The sequence below is a fragment of the Salminus brasiliensis genome, chromosome 13, assembly GCF_030463535.1.
Source record: "Salminus brasiliensis chromosome 13, fSalBra1.hap2, whole genome shotgun sequence".
NCBI classification, from domain to species: Eukaryota; Metazoa; Chordata; class Actinopteri; order Characiformes; family Bryconidae; genus Salminus; species Salminus brasiliensis.
The window spans coordinates 25,181,812-25,209,294 of NC_132890.1; the positions used below are offsets into that span (position 1 = coordinate 25,181,812).

Genomic DNA, 27,483 nt, shown 5'->3' on the forward strand with positions numbered 1-27,483 from the left:
TGGTGCTGGTTGAATACCAACATTCACAACACAACAAATGCTGGTTTATGCTGGTCTGGTGCTGGTCTAGTGCTGGTTGACATGCATATCCATGTTCAGAAAACAACAAATGCTGGTTTATGCTGGTCTGGTGCTGGTGTGGTGCTGGTTGACCAGCATATCCATGTTCAGAAAACAACAAATGCTGTTTTTTCGCAGGCCACCAGCTGTAGAATAAAAACAATTAGCAAATAAATGAATACTAATTGCCATCTACTAACTTTCATTAATTCTCAGCCACATTAGCATGTTTGCTGAAGCTATTTCTTTCAGATGAATGACTCAACAACACGCCTGCAGTGTAAGAGTTTAATTATCCTGTGTGTGTGTGTGTGTGTGTGTGTGTGATTTTACAGAATGTAAAATGGCGAGCATGTGTACACAGAGTAAGTCATTTGTTCAGACAGAGGGAACTAAATGTATTGAGGTAAACACGCCTGTCCTTTATTCTCCAGCAGCTGCAGAGAGACAGTCTGCACATCAAAAGAGTCCACAGCAGCATCATTAAAAAAAGATTAATAACAAGCCTGTGACTGCATTTACCACACACACACACACACACACACATATATATGCGCGCGCGTGCGCACTCGCATAATGAAGCAGGATAACTGATTAATTAAATATGGATAAAGTCATACGCTCCTGCACACCACAGTAAACAGCTAAAAGACAGTCATGCATCAAGGACCAAAAAATGGAGAATATTAGATTTGTATTATATAATAGGCTTACTTTGACTCTGAGGGTCAAGTAAATGAAGGCGATTTATCCTCGTTAGCGAGAAAAATAAACTTTATCGTTAAAAGGGAGCAGGGGCAGTGACAGCAGAGCTGAGACAGGTCCAGCGCTGCCCCCTGCAGGCACAGTGAGAATACTGCACCTGCCTATAAGAAAGCAGACTTGCTGGCTTGTAGTTTATTACTGTACTAAAAAGTCATTTTGCAAGAGTTGGAACTTATTTAATGGAAATGAAAAAAGCACTATAAAATGAAATACTTGTACTTTTACTCAATGACAAATTACACTTTTTGATCCTATATTAAAGTTTTGACCTTCCAAATTATTTGTCACATGTCTAAAAGAAGGGGGTTTTGTCATTATGTTGTTGGTAGCTGCAAGAAGTTATCTTTTTAACTTCAAATTGGTCTGTTGTGGTGTGTTTACATGTTTAAATTAATATTTAAGTAATATTGTGGACCATCAATAAAACTATAATAAAAGAAGACCCATATTCCATTTTGTTTTTCTCTTATAAACTGTCTTTCCATCTCCAGTGTGCAATTCCAACAGTTAGTCTTCCCTGTGCTAATTAGCTAACCAGATAAAGAGAACCCACTTAAGCAAATAATGCAAAAACTTTATATTTATTCATTAAACCATCAAACATTAGACATCTTTGTAATGAGTTCCAGATAATTTAAAGGAGTAATATAATAATTAATAATAATAATAATATACTTATAAAAAGAGTATCAGAGAGTATCCGTCTGTGAGCTGAAGCTTAACGTAAGTGGGTTATACAGCAGGACAATGACCCCGAGGACACGAGTCAGTCGACAAAGAAACATTAAAGCTGGAGAAATTCAACATTTCTGAATGACCAAGTTAAACTCCAGACCCTAACCTAGTAGAAATGTTGTGGAAGGACTTAAAAATCATTGCTGCTCAAAGGGTGAAAGCTGGTGATCAACGTTTTTGAAGTTTGAAAATATATAATTAAGTCTTTTCAGTTTTTTTGGTTCTCAATGACCAGGGTCTGATACTGTACTCCATATTAAAGCATTTAAATGTCTGTATGTAGCATTTTTCCCTTAACAGCTTCACAATCATGTTGATGGTCTACTGATTTGTAATCGGGAGAATAGCATTGCCGTCGTTGCTAATTGGTATACTGCTAACTTTGAAGAAGCGGGCAGGATAACGCTTGCGAGAAATGCACAGTGCTGCGTAACCTGAGTCACGTTTATGTCAGTCTACATACTTCTCTCACTGTCAGTGACGAGTCTGTTTCTTCCCCGACTGCAGGGGGAGCCCAGGAGCAAGAAATGCCAATGTTCCATATTGTTGCTTTAACTAAAGCAAAGCATTACATAGGGCATGTAATTAATATTCACTTTACTGGCACAACATCACGGAAAAAAACACTTTATTTATGGTTGTTCTGTAACAGTCTAGGCCAGCTAACCACGCACACATAACCACACCCTTCACATGTATACGAAAATATGTCGGAAAAACAGTTGGAAATCCCTCAAACAGTAAAGCAGACAACACACCACACTAAACACTACAGTCATTCAGTACATACGGACATACTGAATACATACTGATTGGCATTTTTAATTGTCTGGCTTAAAAATTACAGCAATCACTCTCCCAGAGTCCAGACAGGTAGGTTAGCGTGAATGGATGGGTACCAAAGATGAGCACTACACATTTCTAAACACATACATACTGTTGTGGGAAACTGCATTGAGAAGGGATACTGTGCACGATTCATTTGAGTCTTTACATGTTTAAACATTTAACAAGGATTGAAATAAAGCACAAAGACCCGGAGTAAATATCGGAAAGTCATACAACACCACATTCCTCTCGCAATATCTATATCATCAAAGCAATATTAATTACAGACACAAACACATTCGCGCTAAATCAACATGCACAGAATAAAGCAATACTGAGAAGTTGGATGAATTCACTGCCAAGGCCGACGACAGCAGAGAACAAGGCACAGTAATAAAGGCATTAGTTGTGCATCAGTTATGATAATGGTACTCTTAAAAAAATTAAAGGTGCAGGTTTCTTCATACAGCTCATGAACCGCATGGCTTCAACTGGCTGCTGCTTTCCTTGCTTTGTTTTTTTTGCAAGGCAGTGTATTCACAGGTCTTCTGAGGGCACTGTCCAGAGTAGTCTGCTGAGGGTGCTGAAGCTAAGACATGTAGTACATGTAGTACTTGGCTGAGAGGAGCTGCAGTTGTGGATTCTATGAGAGCATGTGAGCAGCTGTGGGTGGTGTTAATGCATTAATGTGTTAACTTTCGCAGCCCTAATAAATCTACACTTTCCATCTCAGGAAATCTGAGTATCTGAATATAGAAATATCATATCTGTTGATCTCCACGTAATTAAACCACTCCTAATGATCAGTCAGCCACACAAACATGGCGGGAGGGGAGGGTGCTCATACAATTGCAATTCAAAAACCAGCTCACAAATTTAATCACACGTGTCCTACAGCCGAACCCGGTACAGAGTCAAGAAGGGAGAAAAAAAGTCTTCAGTGTAAATTTCATAGTCTGACTCATCCTTAAGATCACAATGCATTGAAGCTCATCACAAACATGCCCTTGGATTATCCACACATGGTTCAGAGAGTGAGTGTTTTCATAATGACGTTGTGGTGTCGTAGGATTCGGCCAGTAGAGGGCGCTGTCCTTTAGCAGAGTGATCTAGGCCGCACCTTTGGAAAAAGCTGCAAAAGAAAGAACATGAAAAAAGGTCAGACATTTGGAATGAAGGTGAACTTCTGTCCTTTAGAGTCCTTTAGAGCCGCTGTAGAGTCAGTATCTGCTGCGACACGCTGCCGTTACATGGAAAGCTTCAGAATGTGTGTTTGAACAAAATGCTGTCAAACCTGATTAGTCGAGCCTGTATCGAACAACAGCGTGAGCAGGAAGACAGCTGTGAACCTAAGAGCATAGTTCCCCACATGCAAGTCACAGCTTGCAGCTTTCTAAATGTGGAGATGACCATGTTTTTTTTTTCTCGACAGTGTTGATGAATTTGAAAGTCGTTTTCATCACATATAAACTCCGGAAAAGGTGCAAAGAATGAGGTCAGGATGTTCTCCAGCGTTGCCCTTTCATACATTTTCTATGTCAGACGAGTTCTCACTACAGGAATGCTTGCATGGTTTAGGCAAGAGGCAACGCCTGGAACAGGCATGGCCAAAAAGTCCAAAACTGTGCCCTATTCACTACATAGTGCACTACTTTGGGGTTCCATCATGTTATAGTGATGTAGTGCTGAATTTTCAGTGCACTGTTACAATATATACCATAATATATAGTTTAGAAACAATGTACACCTAGCAGACATTTTTGGACTGTTTTTTTGCAGTCGCACATCAATGAACTCACATTGCTCACCACCTTGTTGAATTCTGTTCCCTATAAGAGTGCTTCATATAGTGATCTGGATTTTGGCAGATAGGGAATAGTGACTAGGGCACAGTTTCAGACACAGCTTTGGTTTCGTGCCAGTCGCATGAGAAACACCATCATCAACATGCCCGCTGTGAATTGTCCAGAACAGTACCTGCTCTATTTAGACATGGGCTCACTCAGACATTACCCGGACTTGGGGGTTGGCAGGATAAAATCAGGGTAATGTTGGGTACAACTGATTTGGACATTCGTATCCACGCATACAGCTCCTCCAGGTAATGTCCAGGTAACCATACATGTCTGAAAAGGGGCTAATGATGATATGAACACTAGCAGGCCTTATCCCACAGCTGGCATGGTTTAGAGCTATAAGCAACTTGAGGTGACATATCAGAGTGATTCCGTTACTGTTAGGATATTAGGATGATGACAAAAGGCAGAGTGAATAATTAAATAGCAATTAGTCTTTTGGACTCCTGGCAGAAGATGGCTGTGGCATCACCAAGGATCAAACACGCAATCCCCTAATGATAAGGTCAACGCTTAGACCGCTGCGCCTCCTTTTCGGATGCCATGTTTTCTTTCATTCTCCAAGTAGAAGATCATATAAGCTATTATTATGTAATCTTCATTCATTTGATTTCCACAAGCTTACAAAAGAAGCCAGTGACTCAATAGACAAGGTAGAGAAAGTATGAGTAGGTTGTCTTACCCCAAAGTAGTTGTTTGGAACGAATCCCTCTCTGCCACAGAGCGAAGCCCACCACCAGTCTACTCCCTCAGGCTTCTGCAGGATGGTCACCATGTCGCCCTCTCGGAAGCTCAGCTCATCAGCAGCCTGCGCTGGGTAAGTCCAAAGAGCGTACAAAACCCCACTGTTTTCCACCCCCATCACCTCCTCCACACCTTAGTGGAATACACAGACACACACACAGACAAACACACACATTAGTATATTTACTCTTATTCTACCATCTTTTTTAGCATGTAGTAACCAAATAAATAGTGGCTGGATTAGTGTAGTGGATAACAACACTGCCTTTTCCGTGGCAGGGTTTGACTCCTTGGCTGGGCAAGAATACCACACCAGACTAATAAGTTCAGGAGTCCCTGGGCAAGACTCCTAACTTTACATTCTCCTACCTGTGTAACATGATTCAGGTGTGAGTCGCTCTGGATAAGTTAATCAGCGTCCCAGAGAAGAATTTCACCTTGCATGTTTGAGGTGGTAGTAACTTCAGGCTCCTGCAGATAGACGTTGCAAGAGGATGATTGGGCTATAGATACCTGCGGGACGTGTGTTGGGATTCATAGATTGAGAGGAGGAGGTACAGTACAGCGCAATGTTGGATAAATGTGGAAAATGCAGAAGCAGAAGTAAGTGATTGCATTTGGGCGTGCCAAAGGATACAGTGTGAAGGAAGTAGCTGAGTTTGCGGATGTATCAGATGTAGCGTGTGGTCATACGGGTCTCCCAGCAGTGGTGGAAATCCCAAGAAAAAAATACAGGAAACTGACAAACAGGGGTCACCAGCAAGAATTCGTCCATAATTGCAGGTCCTTCACAACCAATGTCTGAAAGAACACTCCGCAGGAACTGCACTGCGACCCGTTTTCCACACATCCAACAAAACAGTCACTGCACTGAGCCACCTCTTCTCAATCCATGAACCACGTTGCACACCCGCAGGTATTTATAGCCGGATCATCCCTGTGCAACATCATCTGCAGGAGCCTGAAGTTACTACCACCCTTAATATGCAGAGTGACTAGTTGTACAGGGGGCTTATCATACAATAACTAAACAACGTCCCTACTAAAAGCTTCTTTTGCCAACAAAAACTTCATTTTGAATCATAAATGAAGAACTAAAATAAATTGTTCCTCACGCAGATCACCAAACTGTTCCTGTAATATCAGAATGTTTGTTTCCCATCATTGTTTGCACGTCATTTCATCAGAAAGACAGTAAAACAAACACATTCAAACGCGTTCTGTCAGTCCAAGTGATTGTTTTACTATTTGATTTGAATGTTCTGGTTGTGTGTGTGTGCGTGTGTTTGTGTGTGTGTGTGTGTGTGTGTGTACAATGACCTCTCCCTCACCTCTGAGGAAGCTTTCACATTCCTCATATCCAGCAGCGTATGGGTCGCACTTCTGAGCCGCCGTGGCTCCATCACTCTCTGTCACAGCCATTACTGCAGCTCCATTACGCACCAGAAACTCACACAGCGCCCGGTCATTACAGGAGGCAGCGCAGTGTAGGGGAGTCCTACACACACACACACACACACACACACACACACACACACACACATAAGTAAAGTAAAAGGTGCATGTATTTGTCACTGTACTATGTACAGCGAAATGTGAACTAGGGGCATTGAGCATAGGGGCAGCCAACTCCAGCACCCGGGGAGCAAGGGCCTTGCTCAAGGGTGGTAGCCCAACAGTGGCAGCTTGCTGAGCCCGGGTATTGAACCCACAACCCTGCCATCACTGCCCCGAAATCACAGAGAGAATGAGTTCCACTCAAAATCTCGTCATATTAATAATAATACTTTTTGAATCCGACATGTTGTGTCAAAACGTCATGATAAATGGACCAATAGAAATGCTCCACAATGATTCAAAGTAAAATCATATTACATTGACATCTGTTGAAAATGAACTAAAAAGTATTTTCCATTCTCCTATAAAGTTGCCATTTTGTAGATACAGGTTTTTGTGAGTGTCAGCAACAATATACTGTAATAATTTAGGTGTGGGGAATCTTCTATGATAATCTGAGATTATATTTATCACAATTCCTGAAGATATATGCATCACAATATTCAATGTTGGACTAGACAAATAACAGGGACACACAGTGTGGAGAATCTTTAGCCTGCTAAATGTCAGTAAGCGCCAGTGTTATTGGACAGTTGTAGGGTGTGTGTGTGGAAACACACTGAACATGCTTACATTTACACACTACAGGCAACTACCTCTACCTCAGGAGGGCGCTATATGACACTAGGTGGAACTGTAACTTGCATGACTGACTGAAAATTTGAAAGAAACCTACATTTGATGCCTTTTGGATGTTTTTTTGTATGTATCGTTATACACCTTGTTCATAGTACACACCATAGTGAAAGTGTCCAACTCACCAGCCATGGCTGTCTGGGGCGCTGACATTGGCACCGATCCGCACAAGAAACTCCACCACAGCATAATGCCCCCCGCAGATGGCATTATGGAGGGCAGTGATGCCCTCATCGTTTGGCTGACTTGGGTCACTCATCTGTTAAGAAGACACAGACACACATTTCTATCTCACAAGTTGTGTATATTTCAACCCATTTGAGTGGTGAGTGTTAGCAGGTTTCAGACTGACCTCCTGCACAGCTCTCTGCACTGTGTCCAGCTCTCCAACCAGAGCTCCGTCCAGCAGCAGCACTAACGGACTGAGACGAGCTCGAGGGCTCTGGGCCTTAAGGCCACTCCCCCTGCTGGCCTTCCGCAGGATAGAGTGAAGACCCTGACATGCATGCACACACACACAGACACAGAAGAACCAAGATTCAGTCACTTCTGATTCAGATTAAAGCAACTGTCTCGCAGACCAGTGAAGACACGCTTGTACCCTCACCTTCTGCTGAGCAATGCTGGTGTTGGTTAGCGGTGGTGGGCTTGGTGTGGTCGGTGTACTGCTCTCCTCTCCCTCAGACGAGCTGCTCTCGCTCCCAGTCTCTCCCTTCAGCTGGGGGCCTTTCCTGTGGAACAGTTTATTAATCATCTGCTTGTACTGGTTGGGTTGGAGGAGGGGCATCTTCCTCATAGTCTGGGCTTGGTCTACAGATCCACGTTTCTTCAGGGCTCGAGGGATTTCTGCCCGGAGCCGGAGCAACTCCTCCATATCAGGGACTACTGGGGCCTCCGGAGCCAGCACAGGCTGCAGGCGAGTGGGGCTGAGCGGCCGTGGCGGCTCAGCGCTCTCAGTGCTGCCCTCTACCTTTGGTTCTTTGCCTTGGTCTGCAGAGGGCACTGCGCCGTCCAGGACTGAAGGAGGCTTTGCTGTGTTTAATCTCTCCACCTCTGCGTCCACATCAGCTGAGCTGAGTACTGAGAACAAAAAGACGGGTTATTTAGTTGCCAAATATTGCTATATTTGGGTGCTTTTTGGCAAAATAAATGATGTTTGGATGATTCTTTAATAATGGGAACCTTACAAAATAAACTGATCAGATATTACATAAATTATTGATTTATTTAATTATGCTTCAAAATTAGTACAATTTTTATTTGTTATAATTTAATAATTTAAACATCACTACTTTGCTATTTTTGATAGGTTGGTCCTCAACACAGACTTTGGAACTTTTGCTCTGTAAAATATATATATATATATATATAAACAAAGATCAATTGCTAAAAAAAAACCCACAATCATAACGTAATAATAACTAATAAAGATACATTGTATTCATAGCTATCCAACTTCTGCATATTTTTTATCAATATATTACTGCCCCCAACATTCCCCCCCAACCATCATTACCGCAACAACCTGTAAATTCTGTATAGAACTGTTTAAAGGTAATATTTAAGTCTTAACCATGGAAACTATTCCATGGAAAGACTATTCTCTATTTTTTTTATTTAATCATGTATTCTTCCTGATTATGGAGTAGATTTATTCAGCGTCATCAACATTCATACCAATACAGCAATATTTTACAGGAAATTTCAATGTTTACAGTATTAATACATAGCCATAAGTGTCATTACTGCAACACGTCAATGCCAACACAAAACTGGTTATTATGGTAATGGCACCTGGTGATGGTTACGGCAGGTTTTCCATTTAGAAATAAAAGAGGAATACAAACCAATTCAAAAGTATATATAAAGTATATATAAAGTATATATATATATATATATATATATGCTATAACTAGCTCTTAACTCTATTCAATACCTTCTCCATAGTAGGCGGGTTGCCTCTGCTCAGGAGCAGGACGTTGAAAGTGGTAAAGGTACTCTCGGGGCAGAGGCGGGGGCGGCGGAGGCTTGCGGTGCAGGCCGAGATCTAGCTCTTCCTCCATGTGGCCATGAGGATAGGGGGCTACAGCGTAGTACGGGTTCTGGAGCCTCATGATGACAGAGAGCGGGATGGGTCTGTGCTGGCGGAGCTGAGAAGAGGAGGGAGGGATGGAGATGCGGGAGATGATGGGCTGAGGGTTGTAAGGTGACTGCGTAGGTGAGGCACGGTCAGGTGGCACGGTGATCCGGGTGGTTCTGGGCAAGGAGCCGTGAGTTGATTGCAGATGACGGGCCAGAGGGTCCTAGGGAGAGAGAACATGGTAGAGAGAGAGAGATTCATTTAGAGTTGTTTTTTAAATGGATTTAACTCGTCAGTTCTTTCAAACGATTTTAATGAAAATTTACCACATAAAACATTTTTTTATATATTTTAAAGAGTACTTATGAAGTAATATAATATTCTTATCCTGTAAGGATGGAATAACCCTAGCATTGTCAATAGAAAGGTAATACGGTGAGATGAGTCAGTTTTAATTGAGTGATTCATTTAAGTCAAGTGATCAGTGTTAATCGTGACAGCCCTGATTCAAACTGTAAGTGAATGTAAATCACTACATACCCACCTGTAATTATGTAATTTCACACTAAGAACAACAACTATTGATAATTACTAATCAAAGAGAAAGAGGGAGGACAAGCAAAACAATGGGGTTCTGTTTCTGAATAAACTTAAATGAGCTGCATGTTGGCAGGTGAACTTGCCTCAACTTCCACATTTAAGCTAATCTGCACAACATACCACTGTGCAATTCTGCTGGATCTACTACTCCTGAACACACATACACACACACACCTTTCTGGGCGTAGTGGGTGAGTCCAGGTTGGACTCTCTCCAGTTGCTGTTAGGTACAGACGGCCGGATCCACTCGTTCTCTGGATGGGAGGAGGTAAGAGTGAACAGTGAGTGTGTAATCTAGTGCTGAGCTGCTGGCCTGGGTGAGTTAGAGCTTATCATAGACTCAGTCTATCTCAGGGAGGGTCAAAAGTACAGTACAGAGCACTGCAGTGCAGTGATAGGAGAATATTTTTTTTATCGTCTGCTGCTGTGTGAACTTACTGTCATATGTGTGGTGCGGTTTTCTCTCATAGGAAACATCCAGGTCCGTTTCGTTCCACTTTGCAGGACTCCTCTGCCTCTGCAAGCCATCATCTGAGACAAAGAAACAGAGAATGTGAGAGAACATGGTTTATAGAGTGCACTTTTGGCTTTTGGCTTAAATATAAAATGGCTAAATATTTGGTTTTGGAAACAAAATTAATATAAATAATATAATAATAAAATAAAATGACATAAAATGACAAAAGTTGACATGTTATACCACTTGTCTTTATAAGGAAGTGGGTGGAACTATTCAGATGGGGAATGACATAATTAAAATGTTTATTTTGTTGACAGATTTTTTGTTATTTAGCAATTTTATTTATTGTTTGCTTAGTTTTATCCTTTGTTTTTCTATGTTTTTCTTTCTTCTTTTTTTTTTACATTTCTTTTAGAATAAATATCTAATTTTTTTATATTTTCGTATAATTTTTTATTTTTTTTCTGACCACAACTTTCCCTTTCAGTGCATCACTACTCTAATGATCATAGTATAGTGTTAATAGTACCCATGCAGTCATTTTGACAGATCGAAAGTGTGGGGAGCAGCATAGCTTTTATTACTTTGTTAAATATCCATCCAAATATCCAGTATGTCCATACTTTACTTTTTGTGACATATGTTTTGTCCATATGAGAAAAAAGATGTAGTGACACCAACCTAAAGTCTTGAATGGCATGAAATTCCTTGGTAGTGTGCTTGTAGCCGGCTGGCTTAAAGGACTGGGGGAGGGAACGCGGTCAATCCTCGGAGACCTGCGCCCAGTAGAAGACGATTCATACTGAGCCATGGGATTGGCTTGACATTGCAGCATACCTGGAGCTGACAGGTGGTCGTATTTTTGACTGGGCAATGCGTTGAGCTCCGAGTAACTAAAGGATCCGCTCATGCTCCGCTCATGGGACCTTACAGGGGTGGGTGAGACTCGCCGTTGGGTGTGTGGAGACAGGTTCGGAGGGGTCAGCTGCCCGTGAGCTCTGTGGGTCTGGGGCAGGGGGTACGAGTGGCCCTGGGATATCTGAGGACTGGGGGGGAAGGGTAGGCTCCTGCTGCTGGTGAAGGTGGAGTCCACTGATCGAGTGCTGGGCTCTGTAGCATTGACAGTAATTAAGGTTTGGGGCAGAGACATGGGAGATCTGATGCTGCTGCTTATAGTGCCAGAGGAGCTGGAGACACTGCTGCCAACACTGCTGCTTCCACTGCTGCTGCTGCTGGTACTGGTAAAGCTGCTGGAGACGGTGGAGCTCTACCGTAAGTGGACACAGACAGAGAAGCATGTATGATATTGGTAATATTTAAGCAATTATTTTCAAGTTGAAATACCAAACCAAAATCTATCTTACAGAATTGAAATCATGGGTAAAGAAACTTAATCGAAGCTCCACAGCACTATAACCATTGAGCCCATGCCTGGCATTAGGCATGGTGCCAATAGGTTCATGTTAATCTGCTCCAGAGAGTCCTATTCTATTGGCAACACTTCTCTACAGAGACTAGATAAGCTATGTGTGTGTGCATGTGCACATCTGTGTCAGCAGTGGGTGCATCTTAAAGTAGCTAAATGCCTTCATTGGTAAGGGTTGTCCAGAAACATTACGATCTATAGTGTACTTACTACGTAAGCTTGCGCCTACAATATTATTGCCCTTGATAACTGCATTAGCTTGAGGCTAGCTTGTAGAATGCTAGCTAGTGACTTAAAGAAGCTGAACACATATGGACATATGTCTGACATGGTGAGATGTTCTAAGGAAGGGTAGAGGATTCATTGAATGAATCATTATGAGAGCCGTAAAGTGAGAGCAGGGCACAACCCAAGACATTCTGGATTTGATAAACAGTATAGTGTTAAGGTATTGAAGACTGGAGCAACCTCCACATCTATGCTACACATTAAAACGTAACCTTTGTATGCAGAATCTATTCTTCAGGACAAAATCAGCAGAAAGTGACACAAAAGCTAAATCTCCATATGACTGGCAAGAACCTGCAGGGCTTGCACAGGCAACTTCTTCATGAAGGAGTTGTAAGAGAAAGAAGTAAATGTTATGTGTCACTTTTCCATGAAACTCAATATTTGAAGTATGCTACAGAACAACTAGAGAAAGGTTGTAAACAAGGGAAAAAGAAAATGCAGTTCATGAAAAGAACACCTTGCCAACTGTGAAACAAGGAGGTAGTATGTTGCTGCCAGTGGCACTGATAATATTTTGCATTAGGATTTGCCATAATATTGCCCCAGATGAGCTTTCCAATATGAAATTATGTGCATGAGAATGAATACATTGTGTCTTAGCACAGGAACATTTATTTTTGATTACAAAGTACAAGAGCAAATATAACATTGATACTTAATGTCATTTATATTGCTTCTGTAGTACACTGTTGATTAATCTATGCATAATTTAAATGGGATGATATGGGCTTTTCTAATTGTTCATTCAGGAAGGCTTAGCTATAACACTGGGTTCCAACTAACCCCACCATTTAGAGGCTGTACTTTAGAATGGCTAGCCCTCCCCGTGAGTCATTTCTATGTAAAAATGATACAATCTTACAGGCACTATCAGTATTATTACAATATACACACAACTGAGTAATCAAACACACCTATGATGGGGAAAAACACCTTTAAGGTCTTCAGGGTAAATCTGGATAAATGTCAGACTGTCTGACTGTCCATTGCTACAGGAATATGAGAAGATGTCTACACTGCACTGACACATTTTGAGGACACTTAGACACTTTACCCACACACTTGGACACTTTATTATGCTACTGCTATTAATACATTCATGCTGCTACACTTATCTCACTCATCTACCCGTCTTATATTCTAGTTTTTTTATTATTATTATTTTATTTATTCAATAATTGCTCTTTGGGTGTAAGATCTTAAGATCTCAATGTTGTTCCGCCCCATGTGATGCGAATGACAATAAAGTCTCCTTGAATCCTTGAATCCTTGAACTGCATCAAATGTTCATGTTACAATTGACCCTGCATTAGTTGTGCCCTGCTTTCCCCTACATGGAGGAAGTTGGAGAACACTGCGAGTGTGTTACCTGTGCTGTAGAGCTCTGGGGGGTGGAAATCTCCTGCAGGAGAGAGCTAAACTCACGAGAAAGTTCATCGGCAGTGGCCAAGGACGCATTCAGGTCATCATTAATGGTCTGGACTGTAGACAGAAAGAAACACACAGAGAGAAACATATACAAATAGTTCAGTGATAAACTTTTATTAAAACCTTTTATGGGAAGTAATGTCAACTCAAGTCATGCCACCTCAAGTCTGGTATGAAACCATGTGACTTCCATGTAATTAAAGATTATAACCTTCCCTGGTGTGCAACAATTACTGTTAAACTTGCTGCGACCTGTTTATCACGCCTGGACTATAGGAAAAATACTGCAGATTGTGTTTGTGTTTCATACTCACACAGCATGCCGCTGCCGTAAGTGCCGTTGGAGCTCATGTTGTCTGGCTTGTAACCGGACACGTACCGTAGCACTTCAGAGTTATTCAGCACGGCCTGAATGGTGAAAGAAAACAGACAAATTCTTCAGATCTAATGAATGGTACATGGTTAAGGACTGGCCTAGGTTATTTTGGCCCAGGTTTTTTTTTTTTTAAAGAGTCTGACAACTGCAAATCTGTGGCTAGTGATGCATCTTCTCTGCGATCATGTGTATTGAGATAAGTTACGTGTATCATGAAAATGCCTTGTGTTTACATGATAGACACATTATTAAGGGCTGTGATGTCAGGAGTGGTCATGTGCAGCGATAGTAAGCAGCTTTGCAGGAATATAAGTCAATCTTGTCATCCAGCATGATCAGCACAAAGATCAAACTTCTCAACTAGCATGATCAGTATGAACACGCTGGTCAACCAGCATGACCAGCCTGACTACGATCGAATGAAAACCATGATCAGCATGACCATGTGGAATGACCAGCATAACCAAGCTTGTCGAATATCATGACCAGCCTGACCACGCTGGTCAACAAGTATGATTAGCATGACCAGCATGTCCATGTGGATTGACCAGCATGGCCAACATAACCAAGCTTGTCGAATGTCATGACCAGTCTGACCAAGCTTATTGATTAACATGACCATCACGACCAAGCTAGTCGACCAGCATGACCAGTCTGACTATGCTCGGTTGAAAGCCATGATCAGTATGAGAATGTGGATTGACCAGCATGGCCAACATGACCAAGCTTGTTGAATATCATGACCAGCCTGACCACGCTGGTCAACAAGTATGATCAGCATGACCAACCTAACTATGCTTGGTCAAAAATCATCAGCATGACCATGTGGATTGACCAGCATGGCCAACATAACCAAGCTTGTCAAATATCATGACCAGTCTGACCACGCTGGTCAACCAGCATGACCAGTCTGACTATGCTCGGTTGAAAACCATGATCAGTATGAGAATGTGGATTGACCAGCATGGCCAACATGGCCAAGCTTGTCGAATATCATGACCAGCCTGACCAAGCTTATGGATTAACATGACCATCACGACCAAGCTAGTCGACCAGCATGACCAGTCTGACTATGCTCGGTTGAAAACCATGATCAGTATGACCATGTGGAATGACCAGCTTGGCCACGCTGGTCAACAAGTATGACCAGCACGACCAAGCTGGTTGACCAGCACGCCCACACTGGTGAACCAGCCAGAACAAACTAGTGAACTAGCATGACCAAGTTGATAAAACCGACAGACCAGCAATTCCACCAAACTCAACAGAAAGCACGTCATGCTGGTCAAGAGCTGGGCTGGTCAACAAGCGTTTCAAAGAATTGCTTGCAGCTGTGTTGAACTGTACTGTACTTCCAGCAACCCACCATGATACCCCTAACATAACGTTATCAGCGCCAATAGGGTTTTCAAGCTCAAATGGTCAAAGTTAGGCCTCGTCTTTGGTTTCTTCTTGTGAAACGCTCCCCTCACAGAGAACATACCACATCATATAGATTAGATAAGGCAGACTCCTCTCCCCGCTTCACTAGGTGCAAAGAAAAGCAGAGCCGTAGGAGCCAGTGGGTGGAGTGCTTTATGGGCTGTTTTATTACTCTTTGCATAGTTTCAGCTCTTTTCTATTCAGCACTGTTAGGCTGGATCTCTTCCAGCATCCCATAATTCTCTGGGCCCAGTGCTGGTGTACAAACTAGCTCTGCATCAGCTTCCCACACAGCTTCTCCTTTCTCTCTCTCTTTCGCTCACAGCCTCGCTTGGCCTCACCCAGGGCATGGCTGCACTTTTAAAAGAACGAACTTATGCATCCACTCATTTTGTGGTTTGAGAAACAGAAAGCGGTCGAGTTTAAACAGGCCTCCGTTTCGATTGCCAGTTTTAGCTCCATCCATCCCTCTTCCCACTACACACACACACACATCTACTAAGTTGTACACAAACACACATGGTGCCACGGCATGACAACACACCAGCTTGCTAATATCTCAGCAGCCGATCTGCCAAACAGCAGAATTACCCAACTGTGATTTCTGATGAAACTGCTCTCTCCATAGCTTTAGGTCCTGCTGGGCTGAACCTACTGACTGACAGTACTGGACAGGTTTGACTGGCTGGGTGATGTACCTGATAGGCCCAAGCCAAGGCCCTTGGGGCAAGTGGCCAAAATCTGCCAAACCTGCCAAAGCAGCCAGTACAGTCATCCCGCAGCACTAGACACCATCTGTTAGACTCACCCTTAATGAAACAATTCTAGATGAATCAGCTAGAAGCTGTAATGCAGCTGTTCTCAGCTGTGTGTCATGAGCCTGAATATGACAGAATCTCACTGGCCATTTTATTAGAAACATGTATGCAAATCAGTATATTGTCACTGTCACACAAAAATATTGCAGTTTTTCACTTTTTGACATAATGTGAAAGTGTCAGTTGCTCTTTACATTTTGCCCAAATTTCATGAATTGATGAATTGACCAATGGAAATGCTCCAAAATGATTTACAAGAAAATCTTTTTACATTGACTTCTATTGAAAGTTGACAAGGTTTTTTTCCTCCTCCTGTAAAGTTGCCATTTTGACAATATGTAACAATACACCGGCTTTCCTTATTGGATAATTATTGCAACACCTACATTAGGGTAAAATGATAGGAGTAAATGATGGTGCTGTACCTGCCCTGTAAATAAGGTACTAGTGTGTGGGGACCTGTCTCCACATAGCAGAAGCTGATTCATCAATTTCTTTCAAGCCACTGCTCGTTTTGATGCCGTACATTAGTCTCATGAATCAAAAGCAGAGCAGACAGGACGTCATTCTGGATGCTCAAACCTGGGCTCTTTTCTATGCAACTTTGATGACCAAGACCCATTGTTTTTTTTCTGCTAGTCATAGAAATGGCCTTTCGATCTAGGTGATGTAATGGTGTAGGCTGCTTGTGGTAAGTTCATCAGGTTGGGTTTTGGATGTTAACAGTACCTTGCAGTGAACTTACACTATGGATACACACATGGATAAAGTATTGGGACACCTGACCATTTATTGTTTCTTCTGAAATCAAAGATAGTATCTGTATAGAATACCATAGAAAGTATCTGTCTCTACTGGCCAGGGAAGACTTTCTACTAGATTCTGGAGCACGGCTGTGAGGATTTGACTGGCTGTGAGGATGTTAAGATGATAACCCCCCCTGGCAGCTCACACGCTCCAGGTCCCCAGCTCTGCCACACCAGCCAACATCACTTTTTCTAAGTGCATGGCCACTAACCACTTTCTAACTGATGTGCTGCCCCTGACACTAATTACATTTTCTAAATTATTAAGTCATTTGTTTTTCTGCAATGTAAACTGTTTCTGAGCGTGTGAAACAATCGTAGTGCATCCAACAATAAAGGAAGCAGTGCGCTTCTTATATACAGTGATTGAAACCATACAGCACGTAAAAAGCTCTAATTATACAGGCTGATTCATTTTATGCTATGTTACGTTACGCAACATAGAAACTGGAGTTACGCAAGACTGGGTCAAGAAGATTCACTTATGTGAACATGGCTACCCTGTGGTGGTGTGTAAATGTCTGCCCTGCTGCTGATTACATTCCATTCCATGCCACACCGATCTGAGTCAGACCTCTCGCTTTATTGATGTTTGTCTACTGCAACATCAATAACGTCTACCAACTATCTCTGACTGTCTTACACACATTCATACAAACATACACACACACACTGAGTCATCGGCCGTTTAGCTAAACCAGTACTGAATAAAAGCTTTCGGCATTACAGTCCTCATCACTCCTGCCTCCAGATTCTTTTCTTCTTTTTCATCCTCTCTTTGATGTTACCTCATATTACACAATGCCCCTTTCACTTCAGTTCAGACCACAGCCTCTGCACTACACCCTCCATTCAGCAGGTCTGTAGTTATTAGTCATTAGAGAGACACAGCTTAAATGACAATTCATCCAAGTCCCTAACCCTTATTGTCTAACATGCTGCTGTCCCTCCACAAACCGCCAAAACTGCTCCCTCTGCAAAACCTCTGAAGGTGTTCTCTAGTATCTGGCACCAAGACCCTTCAGTAGATCCTTTATGCCCTGTAAGTTGTAAAGATGAAGGCATTGCAGATGAGGCTTCTTGCTCCACCAGATCCCATCCCAAGAGTAATCATCACATACATACCCAGCCAACCACATGACGTAAAAGGAAACAGGACCAAGTGACCTTCTCCCATTGCTCCAAGATCCAGTTCTGATGCTTTATTTCAGCAGTGGACAGGGGTTAGCATGGGCACTTTGTCTGGTCTGTGGCTACATAGCCCCAAACACAGCAGGGGGCGCTGAACTTTTGTGTTGACAAGTTCCTCCTGTAACTGTCAGTAACCAGTCAGGTTACTGTTACTTGGTAACCCTGTTACTTGTTTACCGGTTATTCTTCCTTGGAGCACTTTTGGTAGGTACTGACCACTGCATACTGGGAGCACTCCACAAGACCTGCCATTCGGCCATAATGATATGGCCATTGTGCCTCAGGTCTTCAGGTCTGTTGGTTTTGATTATTTCTCCTGCATCCAGCTCATCAACTAGAAAAAGATGATTTAATACCGTCCTGGTCCTTGATAAGCACTGATATTCCGTCCCAGAACTTGAAGATATGCGACTGGTCACAAATTATTGCCTATAGTTGCCTATAGGTTCCACGGTTTTAATAGGTTCCACTGTAGCAATCTTAAGTTTTAGGATGAGGACTGACACATGCATAGTCAACCAACCATCTTTTTTTTTTTTTTTTTTAACTGCCGCTGATGCAACAACACCGGGCAACCAACAGGCTGGCAGAAGTCTGTGCTGGCCAGCATCTCACTGAACTGATGTGGGGAGAGAGAGACAGCCATCTATCCACTCGGAGAGAGCAAGGCCAACTGTGCTCTCTCAGGTTCCGGCTGCTGATGGCATGCTAGCAGACGCCGGTGCCAGCCAGCATCACACTGAAGTGATGTGGGGACAGAGCGAGCCATCTACCCAGAGCAAGGCCAACAGTGCTTTCCTCTGACTCCGGCTGCTGACAGCAAGCAGAATGACTTGAGATTCGTACCAGCAATCCTTGGGTCATTGTGGCAGCACCCAAAGTCCGCTGGACCTCTTTGGATCTGTCAACATATTCTGATAGTACCATAGTGCCATTACAGCCCAATGCAGGACCCACTGCAGGTTTCGGATGGTTCTCAGTGACTCCGTTAACAGGAGCTAGCTTATTACATGTGTGCTGTGGTAAACCAGGGAGGCTTATAGGATTAGGACAATGCTGTCAGGGTGTGACAGCAGTTATTCAGGACACAACTATTTAGGCAGTCTCTCTGTCTCACTGATTTGCTCACTACCTCTCTTTTTCTCTCTTACTCCCCCACCCTAATTCTTCGAACATGAACAAAGCTGTTCCTGAGAAGGTGGTCAGTCAACCAAACCCATCATCTGAAGATATTCTCCACCATCTCCCACGCTTCCGTTCCATAAAAAACATCCTTCCATTTGTTCATTCTGCAATATTAAAGCAACCACGGTTTATTTAACAATACATTTCCTCCCACCATCCAGTCACAAAATGTTCATAATTCATCGGAAGTCATCTTGCTAATAAAGATGTGGTGCAGATTAAGCTCTATTCAGCATGAACCAGTTTTACCTGGAACTCTGATTTTGAATATTACCAACAAGATTGGTCATTACACACTGGTGTGTGTGTGTGTTTTGCAGCCTGACAGTAAATATGAGATATAAATATTCATTTATATATATATATTTATATATATTTAAAATTCTACAATTTCCCTCTTAGTCCAAATGTAGTTGTAGCCACAGTGAAACTCAAAAAGCAACAAACGTGTTGGCAGACTGACCACATCTGAGCTAGAGTTTAGACCAAACTAATGCTTCACGTTCCTGTGGTTGGTACCAATAACCCAATGAAAACCTTTGGCCCCTACATTCCAATTATATAATCATGTATCTCAAAATGAATGAAATACAACACTCGTTGGTAATATAACAAGTTTTAGCTCAAATCTGCTAATCCTTGTAGAAATCAGTTCCTCAGACCGAGTGACCAGCTTTTGTGGATTACGGGTTTCACAACATAGAAAGTTAAAGCATTTTGGGACTCGGTTTGGAGAAACACACATTCCGGATCAAAGCAGCTCACTGGGTTATTTTCAGCAGGCCAAAGTTCCACTTAACTCAAGTGGTCACGTCACTGTTCCTGGTACTGAGGGCCGGGATCCTGCTTGCCTGTCTTTGGCAGGAATCATTAGGCCAAGGTTAGTCTGGGTTTCACATATGGCTTTTGAAGCAGATCAGGGCCTGTGGAAAACCTATCAAACATCAAAGTAATGTTTAACAGTACTGACATTTCTCTCCAAGTGTTTCTCAGAATAACCACCCTCTGTCTTCGTCGTAGCTTCACATGCTTTACAAGTTTCAGCAAGAAATCGCCCCTAAACTTGTCTTCCTACTTTCAACATTCAAACCACTGACAGGTGAAGTAACAAACATCGTTCATCTGGTTGCAACGGCACCTTTCGACGGGCTTGACGTATTAGGCAGCAAGTGATCAGTCAGGTCTTGAAGTTAATGTACTGAAAAAAAATGGACAAGCATAAGAATCTGGGACATGTTGACAATAGCCAGAGCTTTTGGAGGTCAAAGACTCATTTATGCACCATGAGGTCTGCTACTAACGTCAGGGTGCCATATACCACAGGACACCTTCAGAAGTCTTGTGTGGAGTCCATGCCTCGGTGGGTTAGAGCTGTTATGGTGGCATGAGGGGCAATACACAATTTTAGGCAGGCATGTAACAATAGTAGAACCCTGTATGAAAAAAAAAACATATGCAAGAGGTTTGCATGCTTTGTATACGAAAGATTATTTAAGCCATACATGTGTACTAACGAAACCCTACAGAACCCTTAATGTTTATGAAAAGAGGTTTCAGGAATGTGACCTCAACCTCTGGACTGGAAGTGTATGTGTGAAAGGAGCTCAAAACAAAACGAACAAAGAACGGTGGCCAGAGTTCAGACATAGCCTAAGAGGTTTGGAATCTGGGAAGAGTCACACCAGGATAGGGCTGTTATTCATCACTAGGTGAAAGAGAAAAGGAAGGGTGGAGGGTTGGGGGGAGGCGGGCAGTGGCAGGATAAGAAGAAAGGATGGAAATGAATATCCAGGGATTGAACATCAGCCAAAAAGCAGTTTCAGTATGATTCAGCAGGGCTCGCAATAACAACTGATGGAGGAGGGCCTCAACATTCATGTGCAACATTCTGTGAACTTAAGACCCAGAGGCAACCATGAGAGATGAGGCAAGGGTTTATGGTGTTGATGTTCTTTCTTCCTGACGTCACTGTTCTCTTATATCTCTCCATGTATCTGAGGCCTACCACTAGGCTGCTCCTAGCGTGAGCACAACCCAAAAACTTCCTGTGGTTACGCCTGCTTGAATGTGTATGATTCTAAAATTAACAACTGCAGTCAGATTCTCACGTGCACAAACAGACACTCAGCCACTCCTCAAGCTGGGAAAAAGCCACAACATCTTTCTTTGTACTCCTAAAAGAATGATTCAGCTAAAAAAAATTGATTTTACAGGATTTTCCCGTTATGTCAAACGTGAGGCATTTTAGTGTGCAAATGTTACCTAATGCTTTCTGAAAGTACATGCCCATTCACTTCTCTCAACTCACTCAATCCACATTCGAGTGTCAACTGAGGTGACACAGGCCTGCCAGTGTGGTTTAGGACAGAGTATGACACTAGTCCATGAGGTCCATATATGAAAAAATTCCACTTTGAGCTCAGATGTTTGAGTGGTTCCCACTTCCAGGCAGTTGCTAGACTGCTGCTACTGTTGCATGGTCACTAAAGAAAAAAAATCACTGCCAGGTGGTGCTATGGTACAGCAGATGGTTGCTATGGTATATCAGATTGGTACTATGGTATTGTTAGGTGTTTACTACAGTGTAGCTAGATGGCTGCTAGATGGATGGAAGGCAGTTGCTTTGATATCCCAGGTGGCTGTTATGGTGTTGCTAGGCGGTTGCTGTGGTGTTGCCAGGAGAGGTTGGGGTATGACCGTACAATCACATTAATGTCATAAAAAAAAAAAATCAAATACTGACTGGCACTGTGCCAGGGCTAGTGTGGTTGGTGTGACTGGGAAGTGCCAATTAGGCTCCTCATCAGCCAGCACCCAAACATTGGTCCAAAATACACAGTAAACCACATTAATACACAGTCATACTCTGGCAATAACCTAACAATAGTGGAGTAATCTTGTCATACTTGTCTGCAAATGTCAAACACAACAGGCCTGTAATTTGCCAAGGTGTGAGTCGCATATAAATAACGTGTTATTAAAACACATGTAGTGTTCAGTTATCAGTCTCCTAACTGTCGGCTGGTGGCCGCTCCACCCCTCTGAGTGGCACAGAGACGACACTCTGGCACCATGCCAGGCTCGCTCAGTGTTCCGAGCAGCATGTGATTCAAGAATCTCTCAGAGCTTCACAAAGCCGAGTGCCGGACATTCCTCAGCAGCTCCGGAGAACACTGAACATTCACCCAGAACACTGCCACTCACATGGTTTGGCGGCAGTAAATACAGCAAACAATCCTGCACATGAACACACACACACACACACACACACACACACACACACAAAAAGCCAACATGTACACATAGTTCAAATCCACACACCAACTAAACTGATACCATCCAAACTTCTACACATACACACCAGACATCTACACACAAACTGGTATAAACGCAAAGCATACTTGTACACATGAACCTAAACTAGTACACAAGTCAAACTTGGAAACATAAGCTCAAGCTAGTACACGTGAACTTAACCTAGTACATAGAAATCAAAGCAAACTACTATATATGAACCCAGCTAGCATAAATGAAACTAGTCAAACTAGTACACCTGAATCAAACCAGTACACCTGAATCAAAACTAGTACACCTGAATCAAAACCAGTACACCTGAATCAAAACTAGTACACCTGAATTAAACCGGTACACGTGAATCAAACCAGTACACGTGAATAAAACTGGTACATCTAAATAAAACCAGTACACCTGAATCAAACCGGTACACCTGAATCAAACCGGTACACCTGAATCAAACCGGTACACCTGAATCAGGATAGTACACCTGAATCAGGATAGTACACCTGAATCAAACTGGTACACCTGAATCAAGATAGTACACATGGATCAAACTGGTACATCTGAATCAAACTAGTACACCTGAATCAAACCAGTACACCTGAGCCCAAACTAGTACACATGAACCAAACTGGTATACCTGAATCAAACTAATACACCTGAACAAAAACTAGTACACCTGAATCAAACCAGTACACCTAAATCAAACCGGTACACATGAATCAAACTGGTACACCTGAATCAAACCGGTACACCTGAATCAAACCGGTACACCTGAATCAAACCGGTACACCTGGATCAAACTGGTACACATGGATCAAACTGGTACATCTGAATTAAACTTGTACACATGAACCCAAGCTAGTACATGTGAACCCAACCTTGTACATAGGAATCAAACTAGTACACCTGAATCAAACTAGTACACATCAGCCCAAACCTGTACACTAAACCCAAACTAGTACAAATATCTCACCATACACACAAACTAAACTGGTGAGCACAAATCAAACTCATACACATGAACCAAACTCTAAAAACTTACATGTCAAACTTTCTGGCAGTCAGGAAGTCAGAGCAAAGAGTCAGGACGAAGCAGTGCAGACTACCATGTGTTTAACTCCTGTTATTAATGATCTGGTTGCTGTGTTTGGTCTGATCCTAGTAATAAGAGTGCAGTGTGACTGCGAGTCAGTGTGTGTGTGTGTATGAGACACCTCTATGAAGCAAGCAAGAATCCTGCACTTAACATTTAATGATGTACATCTGTACACTGACCATACCGTAGGCTGGAATGTAACAGGTTGATGTCATATTGTATCATTTTCACAAGATCTTCAATGTCTTTGCCTAAAGTCTTTGCATTCCTACAGAGAGAACTCTGGGTAGACTGGCTTGAGGAGGCTGTAAAATCATTTCTCAGGTTATTTCTCTTGGAACTCTTTTTTCCTTAACGTCATGAAGGGACATGGTGAGCAGCATGAATACTGTATGACTGGCACAGAACCACAGTCTTGGACACATTTTATTGATGAATAGTGTGTCTCTGCATTTCTTTTTTAGTTTTAATTGATGTATTATAAAACATGATGCATAATAAACCACCACCGTTCTTTTGAAGCCATTGCCATTTCCCAGGACTCTTGTGAACTGATCTGATCTATTAAAGATCACTGCAGAGTTTACCATCTCACACATCTGAGGAGGACTGACCCACCCCCAGTACTAACCCTCTAGGTATGACCAGAATACTAAAGAAAATGCAGAAATGGGCTAATCCCAATTTTAGATCCAGGCTAAAAAATGAGGGATGCCATAGACGAAGCATCAAAAACCAAGAGATATGAGTGTGAACAACCTTTTAAATGTTCACAGAAGCGGATGTAGAGTTTCTTTACCAATGTAAAGGTTCTTCACACTCACAGCTCCTGGCAGCTATGGCATCACTCAAACAACCCTTTACTTTTAAGAGCGTACGACCGCATGACTACACTGAATTAGTGCTGCCAACTAGATCAAACTCAAAATGCTCTCTCCTACAATATGAAACACAACCTGGTGGATCCACACATTTCTACCTGCATCTTTTTGAACTTTTACAGGTCCTAGTTTATCAGAATAGGCCATGCATATTGTCATTACTGTTCAGTTTAAGCAACATTATGAAGCATTTTACCTTTTAAACAGCAGCTTCAGAATCATGTTAATGCTCCACTCACAGTAACAGGGAGATCCTCTGGGCCAGAACGCTGCTATAGCACTAAGGAACCATGGTGGAGCTGCACAAGGCTGCATAACCCAAATCGTATTTGTGTAAAAGTCTGAAATATTACTTTACCGACTCACCCCACAAGCTCCTTTCACTTCAGCTCGTCAACAAATGCATGTGTACAGCTGTCCATAAGGGGAAGCTCAAAGCGTGATTTGCATTTACCACAGTGTAGTAAAAGTGAATTCCACTCCGCAACTTTAGGGGGAGCACAAGAGCAAGAAATGGTCTGGTCTATGGCATCGCTCAAAGAAGCCTTTCTTTGCACGACTGGGTGGTAGAACTCATATGGTCATGTAACCTCTGGCAACGCAAACGTCTAGGTTCATAAAGAAGCACTCCCTTCTCTTGAGCCCATTTTGCTGCCGTCCTTTCTTGCCACTTCATCACAGAAGAGACATGTAGAAATTGTCCCACCCCCACAAACCTATCTAATGCAAACAGAGCTTGTGTGTCATGAAGGACATGAATGGCCCACATGTCTGAAATGTGCCCTGAACTGAAGAAATCCCCCCGCTATGCAGTGCTGCACGGCAAATGCAGCGTCCTTCAAAAATGCAGCTTCTGAACACAAAGTGCTGCAATCAGCTCCACAGAAACAGGTGTCACCGAAAAGATAACCGACTTTCTCACACTGCGACACAAAGAGAAAAGACTACCACACCCACTTACTTTGTGCTGAGTTACCCAACACTGATAAGCTTCGACAATGATTAGTTTGAAAGCATGCTTTCTTGAGGTGTTCTTTATGGGTCTGAATTTATGTAGGGCTATCCCTATCCATTATGCTAGCAATTGTGACATGAGCCAATCAGCTTGATCGAGAATTGAGTAAGCTTTAAGACAAGACAAGACCATATTCACCATCAGTGTTGGAATTTGGCCTCCGCCTTTAACCCACCCGTGCAGTGAACACACACATACACACTAGTGATCAAACACACACAGTGACAGTGAGCACACATGCCCGGAGCAGTGGGCAGCTATTGCTGCGGTGAGGGGTAGTAAAGGGTCTTGCTCAAGTGCCCAACAGTGGCAGCTTGCAATTTAAAAAATGGACTTGAATGAACTATGGGAATTTTCACACTTGTCCCCAATACACAAGTCCGCTTCTGGGGTCTTTTTTTTGGAGGGGAGGGGGGGCTAATTATCTCTGGTTTGCTTTCACATAGAAGAATTCCATTCGAACCGTGGATCCACCGTGGATCTTTCGAGGGGGCGGACGATGGACAGATCTGACGGTAAAAGCTGATCAGCAAGTGTTCAGATCCGTGTTCGCTTTCCCAGCTTTCACTCTGTGGTTTGAGGTTCACGGCATATCACACCTATGTACTGAATTATGCCAAGGTAAATGCAGTTTTCCAGTCTAGGCCTCCTTAAATTGCTATGCTCCATTCATTGTTAATGGTGTATCCTGTTCTGTTGCTTACCATAAGAAAGACCTGTAGAATTTGATATCTGCACCCTCCTCATGTCAATTTATCAGAAAGTGCCCTTTAATTGAGTAATTAATCCTAATAGATTAGTCAGGACCGCTCCTCAAACCTTTTCACCACCAATTCAACCCATGTAATTCCTGCCTTTTAAGGATTTGTACATAGTTGTACAAGGCATCTAAAATTGCATGGGTTTGCTCAAAAGCAGTTAAAATACTTGAAATAGCATTTTGTCATCAGGCCTGCCCTGGGGTGTGTGTGTATGTGTGCATGTTTGTGTGCGAACAGAAGGCATGGGAGATTATGAGCAGCAGCGTGTCTGAGCAGGTGTGGAAGCAGACACAGCAATGCCGCTCAGCTAGATCTCACAGCTTTTGGCCTCAGTCGATGCTGAACTCAGTCTAGTACTTCGCTTTGCCATTTAAACACTTAAGTTCCCTCACAGCCACAACAGGGAGGGCCAAAATTTAGTCTATGTGTCTATATCACGGTTTGGAAACAGCAGCAATAAATACACACTTTTAATTTTGTCTGTCACGGCACTTAATGTTTCTTCCAGCATTTAGGGCTTTGTCCGTGCATGTGGAGAAGATGGCATGCCCAAATGCCTTTTAGGGATGTGCATTGTAAGCAGGTTGGATTTCTTAGTGCAGCACCCAACCCAACCCTATCTAAACCTCAGACATCTAGTTCGGTTTTGCTATTTGATTATGAAGAGTGGGATCACCATGGCCAGATCCAAAGATCTCTCGGCGGCCTTCGAAAAGAAGCTTGTAGATGCAGATGAGTCTGGGAAGGGCTTTAAGAAAATCTTAGAACATTTAAAACCAATGCCCACATGGCCAGGTCAGGCCACTCTAGTGAGTTCAGCCTAAAATTAGACCATTAGACCATTAGAAGAATTAAAGAAGTCCTAAAATGTCATCACGGGACCTACAGGTAGATCTAACGTACGCTTTGGTCAGATGAAATCAAAGCTACATTTATTTGGACACAGTAACAGAGGACATGTGTGTAAACCAGACACAGCATATAAGCACAAGAACCCATATCAACTGTGAATCATGGAGGTGGAAACAAACATCACGGCTTGGGGCTGCTTTTCTGCAGTAGGGCCTGGAGAACTCTCTAACATAAGATCCACTATGGACTTTTTA

The 27,483-nt window shown here is 42.6% G+C and overlaps 1 protein-coding gene across 1 annotated transcript in view; it reads right to left on the bottom strand.

Moving 5' to 3' along the window:
- Positions 1–2,171: 2,171 nt before the first annotated feature.
- ppp1r13l (protein phosphatase 1, regulatory subunit 13 like) overlaps positions 2,172–27,483 on the bottom strand; it is a 28,220-nt gene continuing 2,908 nt past the window's right edge. Inside the window, exons 2-13 of the mRNA XM_072695056.1 lie at positions 13,841–13,934; positions 13,468–13,580; positions 11,063–11,648; positions 10,360–10,452; positions 10,096–10,175; positions 9,178–9,544; positions 7,849–8,321; positions 7,594–7,737; positions 7,367–7,500; positions 6,320–6,486; positions 4,927–5,120; positions 2,172–3,520 (exon numbers count right to left, since the gene is read on the bottom strand). Coding sequence (XP_072551157.1) covers positions 3,485–3,520; positions 4,927–5,120; positions 6,320–6,486; positions 7,367–7,500; positions 7,594–7,737; positions 7,849–8,321; positions 9,178–9,544; positions 10,096–10,175; positions 10,360–10,452; positions 11,063–11,648; positions 13,468–13,580; positions 13,841–13,877 — 2,424 coding nt within the window. The 5' untranslated portion in view covers positions 13,878–13,934 and the 3' untranslated portion in view covers positions 2,172–3,484. The remainder of the gene's footprint in view (positions 3,521–4,926; positions 5,121–6,319; positions 6,487–7,366; positions 7,501–7,593; positions 7,738–7,848; positions 8,322–9,177; positions 9,545–10,095; positions 10,176–10,359; positions 10,453–11,062; positions 11,649–13,467; positions 13,581–13,840; positions 13,935–27,483) is intronic.